General features: G+C 49.7%; 1 protein-coding gene across 1 annotated transcript; it reads right to left on the reverse strand.

Annotated features, from left to right (window-relative positions):
- Nucleotides 1-1,145: 1,145 nt before the first annotated feature.
- LOC147646219 (uncharacterized) lies at nucleotides 1,146-14,678 on the reverse strand. The gene is made up of 15 exons (XM_086873749.1): nucleotides 14,290-14,678; nucleotides 12,591-12,628; nucleotides 12,016-12,147; nucleotides 10,398-10,532; nucleotides 9,784-10,125; nucleotides 9,248-9,337; nucleotides 8,677-8,848; nucleotides 7,143-7,206; nucleotides 6,398-6,446; nucleotides 5,907-6,019; nucleotides 5,197-5,314; nucleotides 4,674-4,773; nucleotides 4,019-4,215; nucleotides 2,528-2,665; nucleotides 1,146-1,411 (listed from the first exon to the last, which is right to left on the reverse strand). Exons 1-15 carry the CDS (start codon nucleotides 14,564-14,566, stop codon nucleotides 1,310-1,312), a joined length of 2,067 nt encoding a protein of 688 aa, XP_086729875.1. The 5' UTR covers nucleotides 14,567-14,678; the 3' UTR covers nucleotides 1,146-1,309.
- Between the last annotated feature and the right edge of the window lie 1,166 nt (nucleotides 14,679-15,844).

Below are 15,844 nucleotides of genomic sequence, written 5' to 3' on the forward strand. Positions count from 1 at the left end.
AGCTGCATTGCACAGTGCTTGCTGTGCCCCAGAGAGCACCAAGCAGGCTGGCCTGGTGCCCCTGAATATTTCTGCAAAACCCTCTGCATTTCTCAGCTTTGCTGTGGCTCAGTGCAGAGCTCCAGGATTGCAGGCGCTTGGTCCCAGAGCTGTGTGAGGCACTGGCTCGTGCAGATGTGCCCTGACTTGCTGTCAGTGCCTCACGCTGGCCTCGGTTCCCCTGGCAGAAATGCCGTGCCTGAAGGACACTGCCCTGTGCTGGAGCCTGCGGAGCAGCCCGGCTCCCTCCCCCTGTGCCCAGAGTGCTGCACACACTGCTGACCATTGCCAGGAGTTCCAGGGCAGGCGGCAGAAGAGCAGCAATGGTCAGGCAGGGCAGCAGCCCTGGGCTGCTCTTTGCCTTTCTCTCCTCCTGTGCAGACTCCAGACAGCCCATGGCACCAGTGTGTGCTGTGCCCAGCACGGCGCCGCTTCCCCTCAGGAGCAGCCAGCTGCCAGCTTGGCTCTGAGAGCGGAGGATTTGCCTGGGGCCAGCAAGAGGCAGCCAGGGCCAGGCTGCTGCCTCTTGCAGCTCCAAGGGCCTCCTTCCAGCCTGCCTGTGCCGAGGCTCAGGCTTCTCCGGGCTCTGCCAGGGCTCTGCTGGGGCTCCAGCCTGGCCAAGGCCGGGCCCGCTCTCACCTCACAGGCGCTGACAGCTCTGCACCACAGGAGACCTTGCACAGCACCCTCACTGCTCTTTCTGCTTTCTCTCTTCAGCCAGACTCTCCTCCAGCCAAAGAGATTTCTCTTCGGGATACAAATCCAAGTGGCAGGAACCCAAATACTCTCGAGTCAAATCTGCACAACCTGCATCTGCACAGGATGTTTGTGTTGCACCGCTCCTCCTTTGGTTTTTCCTGCAAATGCCATTGCTGTTTCTGCCTCAAATAGAAATGCCACAGCATTCTGGCAAAACTTGTCCAGTTGGCCATATTTTAAAGGCAGTGTGGTCTGGAGAGGATAAATGAAGAGGAGCCTTCCCCCCTTACAAACTGTACCAAAGAAGCCGTCAATGTCACTTTCCACCTCTAAGAAAAAACTGACAATTCAGGAGGAAATGTTGAGCTTTCTCACAGGGTCAGAAGGAAAGAAATGTTCCAAAGGAGTTGAGATTTTAGAAATTTTATTTAAAATCCTACTCTACAATCCTACACTACAAACCTACACTACCATCCTGCACTACAATCCTACTCTATAATCCTACTCTACAATCCTACTCTGCAATCCTACTCTGCGATCCTACTCTAAGTTGGTCATGGAGAAGACAGTTCTAAATTAATTGTTGCATTCCTGCCTCCTCCTTCCACTTCTTTACTGCAACGATGAGAGGTGCCAGGCTGGACCCAGGCATGGCCGATGTTATAAATTGATGCTGCAGAAAGGAAAAGAAAACAACAAGAAAGCATGATTTTCCAAGCTAAGAGCTTCAAAGGCAGGGGAATAGTTTTTAAATGGAAAGGGGATTGAGTCAGAGTAGGTCAGGAGCATGGGGCAAGAGTGGCACAGGTTGCCCCAAGAGCTGGTAGGTGGCCCACCCCTGGAAATATCTGAGGTGTGAGTATCCTGATCTCTTGAAAGATGTCCCTGCTCATTGCAGGACACAGACTAGATGACCTTTCCATGTCCCTGTGTGTTAGTTTGAGATGAATTGACATTTAGGGAAAGAAGTAAGAAACCCCGCACGGAAGTGATTTCTTTGAGAGAAGCTGCTGGGAGCTTCCTCTGTGCCTGAGACAGGCCAATGGCTGGCTAGTTCTGAGAACTGACAACATTTTGCACCATTTAGAAATGAGATGCGCCTCTGTGATGATGCACATTTTGAAAAGCACCAGCCCGGGCACTGGCCCTCTTTGCTTCCGGAGCCCGAAGGTAACGGAGCTGTGGTGAGGCCGGCCCTGCTCGCCCACGGCCTGTGCTCCTGGGGGAGGCCGGGCCAGAGCCCAGCGGCTCCCGGGCGGGGGATGGAGGCTGCGGGACCCCGGCCCCAGGCTGGGCCAGGCCACGGCTGCTGACATCTTGCCCACACTAAACCCTCTCCCCGGCGTGCAGCGACGGCTCCAGGCCTCACCTCCCCTCCCAGCGGCTCCCGGGCAGAGAGAGGGGCCCAGCACAGCCTGAAATCCAACACCGTGACTGCCATGACCTGGGTGAGATTGAACCCTTTCACTGCACAGGTGAGACCTTTCTTATTCTTGTGGGCCTGCTAATAAAATTTGTTATTCCTTTGAAGTTTGAAGCCTGTTTTGCCCTTCTCCGAATCCAGAGCTCCCAGCAAGAAATGAGTAAGTGCCCTGGTGATTTTAGCCAGCGCTAAAACCCAGCACTCCCTGCCAGCCCAGCCCAGTCTAGGATTGCTCCCCACTGTCAGCTGAACAGCACCAAGGTTGGAAGGGAGGAGGATGGGGGCTCATCTGATGCCTTGGATTTCAGTGGAGGAGGAGCCCATCCCTGGGACACTGTTTCACCTGCAGCCCTTTTGGCATTTTACCTGCAGCAGCTCCTTGGCAGACCAGCGCTGCGCCTCGCCTTTCTGCAGGCAGCAGCTCAGGAAGTCACGCAGCAAAGGCGAGAATTGCTCGGGCTGCCGCAGCTGTGGGCTCCCTTCTGTGGCTATGTGGAATTTAGCCTGGAGAAAAAGGAAACACAAGGCTCCACCTGCTTCTTTCCCATCTGGAACTGCTCTCCCAGAGCCCATTGTTTCAGCTCCACTCTGCAGTGGCAGTTTTTGCCCTGGCAGAGAGGCAGAGATGACTTTCCTGTAGCATTTGGATGACGACTTTCCTGTATCATGAAAAAACCCAAGCCCCAAAGCCACAGCTTTGCCAACATCCAGCAGATCTTGCCTTGGCAGCTGATTTCATTGCCTGATCTACTTAGTGGCAACTACATCAGCAAATACATGTTTCCTTCTCGGAGGATTCCCAGCAGCTTGGCAGCCTTTTTGGAAGAGGGATTTTGCTATTCTAACTAACTCTACTATTCCAAGGATTCTTATATGAAAAGAATCTCTGCAGTGCTTGTTGGTCCCTTAAGCACAGCTGCCATAAAACAAAACTCATCAGGCTTTTTGTCCTGTTCTTGAAAATGATGGTAATTGGAAGAAAAGAAAGGAAATGCAGCAGGTGTTCCTCAGGGAAGGAAACAAACCTTTGGAATCTCATTTTCAACACAGACACATAAAGATGCCTCCACAATTGTATTGGGTTGAAAATGCCTGTTTGGGCACACAGGAGCCACCTGCAGCTCTGTCTCTCAGCACTCTGAAAATTTCAGGTTCCCTTATGTGGCAAAAGGAAAATATTCATGGTGAAATCAGAAGTGTCATCCCTGTGGTAAGCCTGTGCTCGTTGGATTCTCAAGTCAATGCATTAACGCTGTGCCCATCCCAGAAAGTGCCAGGAAACAAACAGGAGGTTTTGGCAGGCTCTCCCCGTCACCAGGCTCCATCCAGCTTGGTGATATGGAGAAAGTGGCTTGGGTTAGGAAAGAAGGTGGTCACTGAGTGTCTCAGCAGCACTGCACAAGAAGCAGAAGAGACTCTGGCTTTACAGCCTCATCTCCAGGTTTCAGGCAAGTTTCCCTATGAGAAGAATGGGGCTGCACTTCTTCTCTCAAAAGCACTGTTTTAGAAACTTGGTTTGGTTTGAGTTTCTTTGCTTCATTTCTGGAAAGATAACACCAGCTCTGAGATGCTTGTTTCCTATTCTTGGGGCCATCTACACAGCCAAAAGAGCTGGAACGACTTGTAAGGCAAAGCAAAATGCTGCCTGAGAATGGAGATGGTTTGGGCGAGGTAAGGCTTGAGTTCCCCCAGTGCTGCAACCAAAGCTCCAGCAGATGCTGATGTGCTGCAGGGCCATTTGTAGAAGGGGCCTTGGTGGAAGTACTTCCAGCAGATGGCCATGGGATTTTGTGCAGTGAGCAGAGAACACGGGACAGGTGAGAAAGACAGCGGGATCAGAGAGTATTTGCTCCTTACCGATCGAGCAGTGAAACTGTCATAAGGAGTTTTTTGTTCGGCCATTTCAATTGCCACAATTCCAAAAGACCACACGTCCACTTTGGGGCCATATGGTTGACGCTGCACCACTTCAGGTGCCATCCACCAAGGAGTCCCGGTCACTGAGCACCGCTGATTTTGCTCAGGGGTGAGCTGAGCAGAAAGGCCAAAATCAGCTGAGGAGAAAGCAAAATACTCTTTTAATTTTAATACTCTCAGTTAGGAAACCAAGCCAGAGAATTCCCCAGTGGAAGTTTGAGAATGTGCAGTTGAATTTCCTGGACAATACTCCCTGCTCTGTTTCCTTGGGGCTTTAGCCAAGGCAATTGGCTACTTCAAACATCCCCCCATTTTTTACACTTCCTCCAGCAGTGCCTTTTGTTCCCTTGAAGGTTTAGATTGCAGCTCCCTCCCTCTGGAAGGAACACACACAGACACACACAGAGCAATAGCACTCTTGGCTGCTTGTGGCTCCTTGTCATAGCTGTGTGCACACTGCAACTGTGCCTTCAGCCCACAGCAGGGGGGACCCCTGCACTGCCAGCAGCAGCATTTTTGGGGAGCTGGCAGTCACTGAAAGCAGCCCCACACCCCCCATTCCTGGAAGGCTGAAGCTGAGCAAGAATACACTGACCCAGCTTGACAGAGCCGTCGGTTCTGAGAAGGATGTTGTTGCTCTTGACATCTCGATGGATCACGTGGTTGGAGTGAAGAAAATCCAGTCCTTGCAGGCACTGAGAGAGAAAAGAGAACCAGGGGGGCAAAAAGTAGTGCTGTGAGTTCATCGCACAAGCAAGGAAACAGCTGTGGAAGGTTCCCTTTGCAGGGGAATGGGGAGGAATGGCAGAACACAGCGCCATTGAGAGCAAGAGCCTGCTGCTCCCACAGTAGCAGAGCAGCACCTTTCTCAGTGGAGAACTGCAAATGCCAATGCAAGAGACAGAGATAGAATACAAGAGCAGGGGATAAGAGGACAGGAAGTGAGTCCAGTGAGTGTAGGGGCACTGGCAGACAGTTCCCTTGAGATGCTCTTGCTTGCCCATAGCCGAGCAGCAGCACAGAAACCAAGCCTGGCCCATGAAATCACTCCTGTTCTGAGCCCCTGTTTCCCAGACAATGCAGCTCAAGGCCTTGGAAGCACAGATGGGATCCCTGACCTCCCGACTGACAGCTGCAATCTCTCCTTCAGACATTTGAATCTCATCGATGAGATCTCTCAGAGTGCCTCCGTCCATGTACTCCATCACCAGCCAGAGTTCCTCATGCACAAGGTAGCTGAAAAAAGGAAACAAGGCCATGCAGGTGAACATGCACGCCTAGGTTGGTTTTTTGCTTGAGTCTTGTTTCTGGGTCCCTTGGAGACAAGGGCAGAAGTAAAGGCATAGACATTGCCTCTAGGCTGTGCAGTGTTTGCAGTCTGTGCTGTCTCAAGGAGAAAGGCAGTTTAGGAAGAGCCCAGATAAAAAACCTGTCATGCATGGCATTTCTGGAAATAAGCACCTAGTCTTCCTGACATGCACAGCAATGGAAAAGAGGGGCAACAATGCAAGGGCAATCCTCTCTTGGATGGTTCATCAGCATTTAAGAAACTTGAAAAACTCAAGCCCAAAGAACTGCGGAGGCAATGAACTTACAAGGTATTGAATTCTTAAGATAGGGCTGATGCAGGTTTTTGAACAATTTTCAGTCTGCATTTGCCAGGGTGGATTCATGCAGACAAAATGCAGTCTCTTCCCATCCATTGGAGATAAGTAGAGAAATAATCATTAACAGCTCTATTTCCTGCCACTGACCAAAGTGGGATTTTAAGCTCTCATGCTTGTAGTATGTAAACAAACATTCAAGGGATAGGACCGTGACCACTCACCTGGCTAAGTAATTCACGATCCTGGGACTCCTATTACTCTCCATGATCCTGATTTCATTCATGGTTAGTATCTTCCTACTCATTCCTTGCACATTTATTTTCTTTATGGCCACCTCAAATGACATTGAAAAGGAGTAATTTGAGAAAATTGGTAGCATGAGACCACAACACACATGGAGCAAGTGATTTTGGAATGGCACAGCCAAGCTGTGCCAAAGTGCCTTGTGATTAGACCTCATCACTGGAGTAATTAGGAAGTGATATTCCAACAGCCCATTTCTCTGCTCCCTTGGGGGTCAGTTACAGGACATGTGGCCACTGGCGATTTGCCTTGTCCACAAAGCCTGTTCCAAGTGCAATTTGCAGGCTGGCTCCAGTCTGTGCTTCTTGTGCCTTTTCAGCACAGCTCTACTCAAAGCTCCAGCCACAGCTGTCAGCAGTGGGGAAAGGCCTGGAGAGCAGCAGAGGCTGCAGGGGCTGTTGCCATTTACCTCTCCTCCTGTTGCAATGTCAAGTGCTCTGGAAACCTCTCCAAAACCCCTAGAAACAAAACAGCAGCAAAGAAAGGAGAAGCCATTTAGATCTTGCAGTGGAAGCCAGTCCAGACAGGAGAGCTCTGCTGTAAATGCCTAAAAGCTGCAGGTTGCAGGAGGGGTCTGCCAGAAGGCAGATGATGCATTTTCCCCTCAAGTGCCTGGGCACTGGGCCTGTTCCTGAAGCCTTGGGCTTTACTGCCTCAGCTCCAAAAGGCAGCTTATTCCTTCATCTCGGCTATCAGCTTCTAAACTGTGCAATTCTAATCCTGAGCACGGAGTATTTCCTTTAGCAAACTCTTGGAGAGAAATGTTCCTGAGAACTGTTATCTGACAGCTCTCATTGGGGGTAGGTTATGCTTTCAGGCAAGCAAGATTCTTCTCCTTTCATTAGTGTGGCCAGATGATTTGGAGACATCCAAAAATGCGAAGAAAATGAATCCTGAGCTGTCCCACACTTGAGAGACAAGCAGATTTACCAGGTTCTGTTCCTTGCTGCAGGCAAGACCTTGGCAGCATGGAGATGTCTTTGACAATGCCTTCTGAGCACACTTGACAAATTCTGGCCAGTACTGAGAGATGGGGCAGACTAAGCCCGCTGTCTAAACATGTGGACAACTTGTCTGACTTCCCACTTGATGGATATTCCCCCAGGGAAACACCTGGCCCGTGGCTGTGTAGAAGTGACTGTGGTTGGACTCACCCGCTGCCAAGGCTTTCCAGTTCGATGTATTTTGTGATGGGATTTTCCTTGTTCACCATTCTCCCTGAGGGAAACAAAATGCAAGATGCTGACTCTCAGGCAGAGATCCGAACTTGCAGGAGATGCCAAAGGCAGCCCCGCTGTCTGGGGCTCTGAACCCTCTGTGGTCAGCTGGGCAGCAAGCACAGCAGCAACAAGACAGGCAGTTGTGCAGTACAAATGGCCAGCAGAGAGACTGATTTTGTCCAGTCCTTGGAAGGAAATGAAGCGCAGAGAGCACAGCAGGGCACAGCACAAGGCTGGCAAAGGCCAAACATGAGCACTGACAAGCAATGGCAAGAAGACACAGCCAGCCTGAGCCCCTGACAAGCTGTGGCCCCCGTTCAGGACACAACAGCATTGCCTTGGAGATCAGACACAGCCAGGTGCAGATCAAGGCCCTTTTGTGTGCCAGCAGGTGAAGGTAGACACCAAATCAGCTGGGATCTTTCCTCAACCCCACCAGGTCTTTTCTGAGAGCACAGCACTGGCAGCTGTTATGGGCAAGAAGCAGATTAAATGGGTTGTGCTGCAGAATCACAAAGGGCTTGATGTGTTTTCCCAGAGACTGATCTGAGCAGGGCTTGGGCCAATAGGTAGGATTCTAAGAGTCATGGGAATGGCTGGGAATCAGGGATGAAAAAGTGCCATGGATCTGAGGAATACACAGCACAGGGGCTGCAGGCTCGCTCCTGAGAAATGCCTGCAGTGCTGTTTTATCTGATCACACCACGTCGATGTGTCTCTTGGACACATCTTTAGAAAAATAAAACTAGGATATTAATTACAGATTGTTATACAAGTATCTGTTTCTTCATTGTGGGCCCAATGAAAACATCTCTTGCTCTCTGTTTCTGCTGTCACCTGATGTAGTTTCAAAGGAGTCCTCACTGACAAAAATACAGCATTCTCACAAAAACCTTGTAGATGTAGTAGAGGCAATAAAAACAGTCCTAAAAATGACACCAGTAAGACACATGGGGCAGAACAGCTCTTTCAGGATGGAGAAAAAGCAAAAACCCCTAAATGCAAAACCAAACAAGGATAAAAACTGAAAACTGAAAACGGAACCGCAACAAAAAGACAAAATCCCAAAACCAATCAATATCTCTGAAGTCTTGTGGTTCTGACAAGCAGTGGGAAGTCTGGAGTCTAAGGAGAATCTAGGAATCAAATACTCTGTTCAGTTTGGCCACTAGCACACAGAACTTGCATAGATCATTTGCTGGGCCACAGCCTTCTGCTGATCCAAGAACAATTCCTGCTTCTGCCTTTAGTGGCAAGGGAATGCCAGGCAAAGCCGAGCCAGTCCAAGCTGCCCTCAGAGGCAGCAGGAACAGCCAGAGCGCTCTCTCGCTGCCTCAGAGCACAGCAGTTCCTGTGGGGAGTCCTAAATGTCTCTGGGACACCAAAGTGAGGAGGATCTTTTGCTACAGCTCTGCTGGCACGTGCACACAATACACTGTCCCTCAGACAAGAAATACACCAGACGTACTCAGTTGCTCCACAAAGTCTCCCTGGCTCTCCTGGAGCTGAGCAGCAGATGTGTCACTGCTGGAAATGGACAAACTGCCCAGGATCCACTGCTCAGCTTGGGCAACAAAGGCTCCTTTAGATGCTGCTGCTGCTGCTGCTGCAGCAGATTGAATGGAAGAGCCTGTGTAGATCTGCGAGAAGAAAGGAGTTTGTGTCAGAAAGCTGGCTGGCAGAGATTACCCCGAGTTCCCTTTTCAAATGCAAGCCCTTAGGAAGTTGCTGTTAGCCACATGCAAAGCTCATCAGCTGGATTTTTTGGATGCCCACTTCTGGAACCAAATGGTCAAAACCCAAGGTTGGTTTTAATCAAGTTGATGGCCAGTTTCATATTCCATTTTCCTGGATTTTCTCAAGGATGACTGCAACAACGACCATTGCACTTCCTCCCAAGGATCCCTTTCCCCCTCCAAGGGCTGCAGACACATTTGCAGCTCCTTGTTCTAATGTTGGAGCTCCTCCCCCTCAGTCCTCTTTTCCTGCACCATCTTCAGAAGGTGCTCAGCCTGCAGCACTTGTGCTTGGGACAGTACCTGTGCCTGCCGCCGACCTTGGGGCTCTTCATCAGCCGGCATTTGCTGGAAGCCTTCGCAGGCTGCCAGGTGAGATATCAACACGTCCACCTCAAGTCAAAGAGAACAAAGCAGTCAGAGACCACAGCTTGTCCCTGTGTGCCAAGGCTCATTGACTGTGAGCAAAGGGAAAGAGCAGGACAGCAGCAGATTCACCAAGGGATACAGACAGCTTGCAGCTTGTATTCCAAATCTGTCTGGGGGACTGTGTTCACTTGCAAAAAGCCCTGAAGAAACAAGGAGAGCAGGAGCAGGCCAGCAGGAATCCCTTGAGATGAGTGCTGGCAAAAGGGGCAAATGACTGGTGCCACTGTCCAGGGCAGAAGCTGAGATTGAGCACAGCAGGAAATGTCCTTCCAAGCAGCTGGGATAGACACTACAGCAGGATGGCACTGAGAGGCATCAGCCCAGCCCCCTGCTGCACTGCAGAGGAAAGGCAAGAAGGGCAGAAAGCACCAGACTGCAGTGACTGCTGTGCCTATCGCTCTTTCACTCACTCGATTTTCTAGAGCCTCTTGCTGCTGAGCGAGGAGATGGAATTTCTCTTGGATGATTCTCCTTTCTTCCTCCAGTCTGTTCTCCCTTGCCCTGATCCTAGCCTCAGCTTCCTGCAGCTCTGCCAGAAGCTCCTCATCGGAGGCCTGTGAAGAAGAACAGAGAGGAATTTCCATGAGTGGAGTGTCTGCCACTCTGTCACTCACCTGGTTCTGTTGATTTCCTCTCTGCCAGGGGAGATTCATCTCCTCTTCGATGCTTCTGTCTTCCTCAGGCCTCCTCTTCACTGCCATGATGGCCCTCGGAGCTTCGGGCAGCTCTGCCTGGGGCTCTGCCTCGATGTTCTGTACACACAAATGGAGAGCAAGTGCCTGGGAGCTGCCATCAGGCTCAGCTTCTTCCTCAGTTTCAGCCTCAAAATCACACTCATTCAGTCACTTCTTTCTGCTTCCCTACCCACCTCTGCTTCCACTGTAACCTCCTGTCCCGCTGCTGATCTCTGCAGAGGCTCTTTGCTTTCAGGGCCTCTGGCACTCGTGGCCTGCTCAGTCCCAAGAGCTGCGTTTTATGCCCCTCTTCCTGCCCTTCACTCTGTCCCCTGCTGGGTCAGCCTTACCTGGCCATTCTCCAGTGGCTCTTCCACCTGCTGCCCCAGCTGCTCTTCCTGCTCTTGGGCTGGGAACAGCTCTCCCTCAGGCTGGCACGGCCGTCCTGATAAAACAATCTGCTCCTGCTCTTTCTCTAGAAGGACCTGCAGAGAAAGCAAGAGAAGATGGGCTTCAACTTCTCATCCAACATTTGTGGGCCAAGACTCAAAGACTGATGGGCTCCCACGTTCCCAAAGCTCAGTGCTGCTGCTCTCCTGCCTTGTTCTCTGCCCGTGGGGAAGCACAGATTCCAAAGTGACCCTGGCAGTGCAATCAGGGCCCATCTGGCCCTGAATCTCCAACAGACTCTTGGGCAGCTGACAGGAAATGTGGGGCATTTCTCAAGGGCCTCCCTCCCCTTCTGCTGTGTCCTGCTTGTCTCTCCCTAGTGACTGACAGCCAGCCCTGTCCCACAGCTCCATCCTGGCTCTGCAGGGGCTTCCTGGGTGAGCTCAGCCCTTGGGAGAGACACTGCTGGAGTTCATGTTCTTTTCAGGCCTGCACTGCCACTCCTGCCCCTCTGACATCTACACTCTTGTTAGAAATCCTGCTCATTCAGGGGACAAGGATGTGTGCAATTTGATCCTCTGCTGCAGGTCAGAGAGCCTCTATGGCCACCTCAGGATATGGAAGAGGACCAAGGTGTTTCTCCTCCCTCTTTTGTCAGCTGAGAATTCTGAGTGGCACTGACAGAGATCCTCAAAAGGCCCCACCAACAAATTTATTGACACACCCCTAGGGATGCCAATGAAGGAAGCCATGGGTCATGTAATGCATGTATGACCAAAGTCACCAAAAACCACCTAAACCATGGAATTGTCCCACCTCACTAGGACAGGCAGAAATTTATAGGTTAAACAGGGAGTGTCAGGACAGAAGAGGCAGGAGGAGGAAAACAGCTCTGAGGAGAAAAAAACAACCATCTCTAAAGGGGTTCTTAGCAACACAAGACAGCACTCAAGGACTTGCAGCTTTGCCCCCACACTAGGCTCCAATGCAGTTTCCAAAGCTGCAGACTTCACCACAAAACGTATCAAGAGAAACTTGCCACTTGTGGATTTTGCCTCAGAAGAAGGGTTCAGAACTACACAGTTTGTTTCTTTGGCCACACAGGACAAGAATGGCCGGCCACAGCTTCATGGATAACACAATCATCTCCTTGCAGCTTATCAAAAGCCAAAAGACAGGTGGCCTAAAAGACTCCGCAGAAGTGAAGAATTACTCCAGAAAACTGCAGAACACTTCTCCAGGTCATGCAGAGGTTTCCAAAAAGGGAAAGCAAACAAAGCAAGCCCTGTGAGCCCCAGAAATGCCGTGTGAGCCCTTGGCCATGGCTTGGCAGAAGCCAAGAGACAGAGCTTCCCTGAGCCAAGCAGCCAGCTGCTCACCCGCAGGCAGCAGCGCTTTGGGGCCTCAGCACGACGGCTCAAAGCCCAATTTCCAGCTGCCATGGGATGGGGGAATGGCTGGGTGCTGGCAGGACTCCAGCACTCAGCATCCTCAGCCAGCAACAGCAAGTGCTGGCTGCTCAGAAACTTGCAGCTCTGCCTTGCACTAAAGACAGCAGCACCCAGCACTGGCACTTACTGTCTGGGCATGGTCAGGCTGGGCTGTGACCACAGCTGGAGGCTCGTGCTCCTTTTGCTCATTTTGCTCCTCTTTGGCCTCTTCTCCAGGAGCAGAGGGAGCCACAGCAGAGTCTGCTCTTGCTTCTGGGCTCTGTGGACAGATGGTGGAGTTAGGGACAGGCAGCTCCCTATCATTTAGAACCTTATTTCTCTTCAGCTCGATTTCTACAACCAGCTCTACCAAGCACAAATCATCAGCTTTGATAGCAATGGGATTCTAAGTCACTCCAACTAAATTAAAATGGGTTAATTCAGCCAGGCTGCAAATAGTTCTGAATTAGAGAGTTCACCCTGGCTACTATCAGCAAGCAACGTTCTCTCTGCAAATCTGAGCTTTGAGTTCTTTTAAAGCTCTGCAATGGAAAATTAGGAAATAGCCAACAATGCCTTTGCTATTGCTGTTGTAAACATGGAAATGGATCTTCTTTCAGCCCACCCAGCTGGCCCTCTGCACTCTACTGCCACAGGCCAAGCTCACAGTTCCCTGCACAGTTCTGAAACACCAGGAGCATCAAATGTTCCTTTCTGACTCACCTCAGGATCGGCACCTCTGAACACACGGCTCAGATGACCTGCAGTGGGCAAGGAAAAGGAACCAAATTCTTTGAGAAAACTGGAGAGAACCGTGGCCTGTTTAGAGCAGCATCTGAGAAGATCTCCCAGTCTGCATTTTCAAAGGTGTCCTGCTTGACTGGTGTGGTTTAAAGCAGCAACTAAAAAATCACTAGAAAACTTACTTATTTCTTGCAGTGAGATATGGATTAGAACAAGAGCAAAACAGGCTTAAAACTTAAATGGAATAAAGAAAGTTTATTTACAAAAACTACAAGAATAAGAAACCAGAATAAAACTTCCAGAACAACCCTTTTCTCCCCCACTACCCAACCATTCCCTTGTTTACATGACAACATAGAGACAAAAAACTTTGGAACTTTGGTGTTTACAACAGTCCCAATTCCTGCTAGAGTCTTTTCATCAGTCTTTGTAGAGAAACAAAAGTCTTCTTCTGCTATCTATGGAGTTTCTCACAAGAAAACGATTTTTCTTCATAGCTTTCTATTTCTCTGATGCCAGCTGCCCAGAAATCTGCCATCAGTTGTCTCCTACCATTTCCCATCACTCTGAGGTGTGTTATGGGTCATGAGTCTAGGGATGTCATTTTTATGAATGAGTTATTCAAAGACAAAAGTTCTCTTTATCTGTTTTTCTGAGCCCCCCTGGAAACAGAAGTTTTCTCTTTTTGCTTCTTAAAAGCCACAAATCTTCAACTCTTACTTCTCCCCCTCTGTTCCAGCATCTCACAGTGTCACAACTACTTCATCATTTGCTCAAAATCCACACTTGGAAACACTCCATTCCTCCCAATATACTCTGTCATGAATTAAAGGCGGTTTTTTCAGAACAATACTGTCCATCTCCATAGCTTAACAGAAAAATATTTCAGCTTAATAAAGCATCTCCTTATTTCTCTTCCCCCTCTCAATTTAATTTGTTTCTTCACTCTCTTTGATGGGTTGATGGTTGATCACTCCCTCTCTCTCTCTCTGGAAAAAAAGGATTAATCTGCATGTCTCATGCAGGCAGTAAAAGAGTTAAAATCTTGCTAAAGCTGCAGATGTTGATGGTGTCAGGTTTCAGTTCAGTGGCAGAAACTGCAAACCAAGTCAGGCCGGCCGGCTCCGTTTCTCCCCCCACCCCGCCCTCTGCAGCCTTGTCCCGCCTGGAGTGGGGGAGGAGGCCGAGACAGAGCCCTGTGACCTCGTCAGAAGCCAGAAACCAAAGAGAGCAAGAAATTCCTGGCCTCACATCTAAAGGTGGTGTTCATAGGTTGATCTCACTTCCCAATAGTTAAAACTGCTGCCAATTCTCACCCATGGCCAGGAATTAGTCAGGAGAAAAAACTCCCATCAGCCTCCAGCAGTTTCAACTTCCCGAGCTCTCAGAGCTATCTTAAAAGTAAAGTCACCCCAAGAGATTGAGCCAGCAAAGTGAGGAAATGACAGACTCTGCTGCCACAGGCTCTCCCGTGGAGGGAACAGAAGCCCTGCAAATGCTGCCCGCAGCCCCCTGGCTACAGACACCCCGTGTTTTGCTGAAGGTGTTGACAGGAGCTTTACCAAACCAGGGGCATCCTCATGGTCTTTGTGTTTCAATAGCAACCCGGTCACTAAGAAAGAGCAGGGAGACCTACAAAAGCCAGCTCAGGTTCCAGCCAGGGAAAACCTCTACTTACGTGCCAGGTTGGTGAGGTAATAGCCGGCGTAGCCGATGCCATAAATGGTGCAAACTGCAACAGCGAGCTGCTCCATCACTGTAGCACTGCTGTGCCAGTTTGCACACTCTGCTCCACCACGAAAACAAACAAGGCTCCTGTCAGTGTGCAGCTGCCCACTGACAAACGCCTCAAGCAGGAGGATGCTCCTGCACTGAGCAAGCCCAAGAGCTGCTCTGACCCTGAGGCCTTCCGTGCACCAAGGCAACCTTGGGATGTCACCACGACAAGGTGGCATCCATGCCCTGACATCACAAAGCCAATGCTCTGCGCTGCTCTGGGAACTGATGCAGAGCAACCCAACCTTCCCTACAGCAAACACAAAATTGCCTGGGAGCTTCTCCTCTGTCACAAAGTGTCACAAATCCTTTGCTGGGCTGTGGGAAATGACAGAAACTTCCACAGATACTGAAGGGTTTGATTTACAGCCTTGGAAGGAGCTTGGGTTCATGCAATGCTGAAGGTTCACAGACGTTGAGTCGAGAATTCATAAGCTTATGTTCCTATAGCTGTAAGTAAGAATATGCCAGAAGTAAATAAGAAACTGTATTGAGTGAGATGATGGAGAGTTTTCAACTGTAATTGTGTGATTTTATAGAGTAGGCTATGAATCTAAATATTATCCTAAGAAGCACATGTGTGTACATGAGCTAGCAGTGTATTGGGTGAAAAGCAGACACAGTGCAGCAGAACTTGGCAAAGGTGAAAGGTGATTAAGTAATAATAAACTCCATGTCATCTGTCCATTGGGCCAAAATGTGATATATTGCTGTGTAACAAAGGAACTCGTGACTACCTTTGAGCTATGGCCCACTTGTTACCCCTCCAAAATCTCATGCCTTCAGATTGAGACCTTTTCTGATATATTTCAGCAATAAATCGACTTCACAGCACCAGTGGTCCCACCGCTCATTATTTACAGCCTGACAATGAGCCAGACCTTGTTGTTCAAGAGATCCAAGAGTAACTCCAAGACTGCCCTGTGGAGAGAGAAAACAAAGAGAACTTGTCCTAAGAGAACAAAGATTGCTCCTCAGTCAAGGCAGGATGGATGGAACAGAGTTTCTAAAATGAAACAAGTAGCAGAAGCAGAGTAGTTTGCAGAAGAAATTGTTATACAAGCGCTTGTCCTAGGGAAATAAAACTGATGTTGCTAATAGGGAATTGATCATGGCTATTATTCGTTAGCAGCCATCTGAACATTTATACTATTGGCTACCCAGGCTCACACTATTCTAACCCAATAGGAAAAACAGCACAAAAGTGATGTACACTTGTAATAAATGTTTCCAGATATACCACCCCTGGGGACCGTGCATCGTTCATGGGCTGCAGTGCCCCAAGCACCCACATCCTGCCCCACAACTGAGCTCTGAGATGGGACTAAACCAAAGGAAATCGGGATTTTGGCCACTGATGCTTCTGACTAAACCCAGGAATGCCTGTTCCTGTACCAAAGGAACTGCACAGCCATCAGCCTGCTGCAGCACTGCTGGGGCATCTCAAAGAAGCATGT

Source organism: Cyanistes caeruleus, unplaced genomic scaffold (assembly GCF_971803275.1).
Source record: "Cyanistes caeruleus unplaced genomic scaffold, bCyaCae1.hap1.1 HAP1_SCAFFOLD_107, whole genome shotgun sequence".
In the NCBI taxonomy this organism is placed as follows: Eukaryota; Metazoa; Chordata; class Aves; order Passeriformes; family Paridae; genus Cyanistes; species Cyanistes caeruleus.

Coding starts and splice junctions, on each gene's coding strand:
- LOC147646219 (XM_086873749.1), bottom strand. CDS start 14,566: ATGCCACCTTGTCGTGGTGACATCCCAAGGTTGCCTTGGTGCACGGAA. Junction 4,774..5,196: donor TTGCAGCTGTCAGTCGGGAG/GTCAGGGATCCC, acceptor TTTCTCTCTCAG/TGCCTGCAAGGACTGGATTT. Junction 2,666..4,018: donor ACAGTTTCACTGCTCGATCG/GTAAGGAGCAAA, acceptor CTTTTTCTCCAG/GCTAAATTCCACATAGCCAC.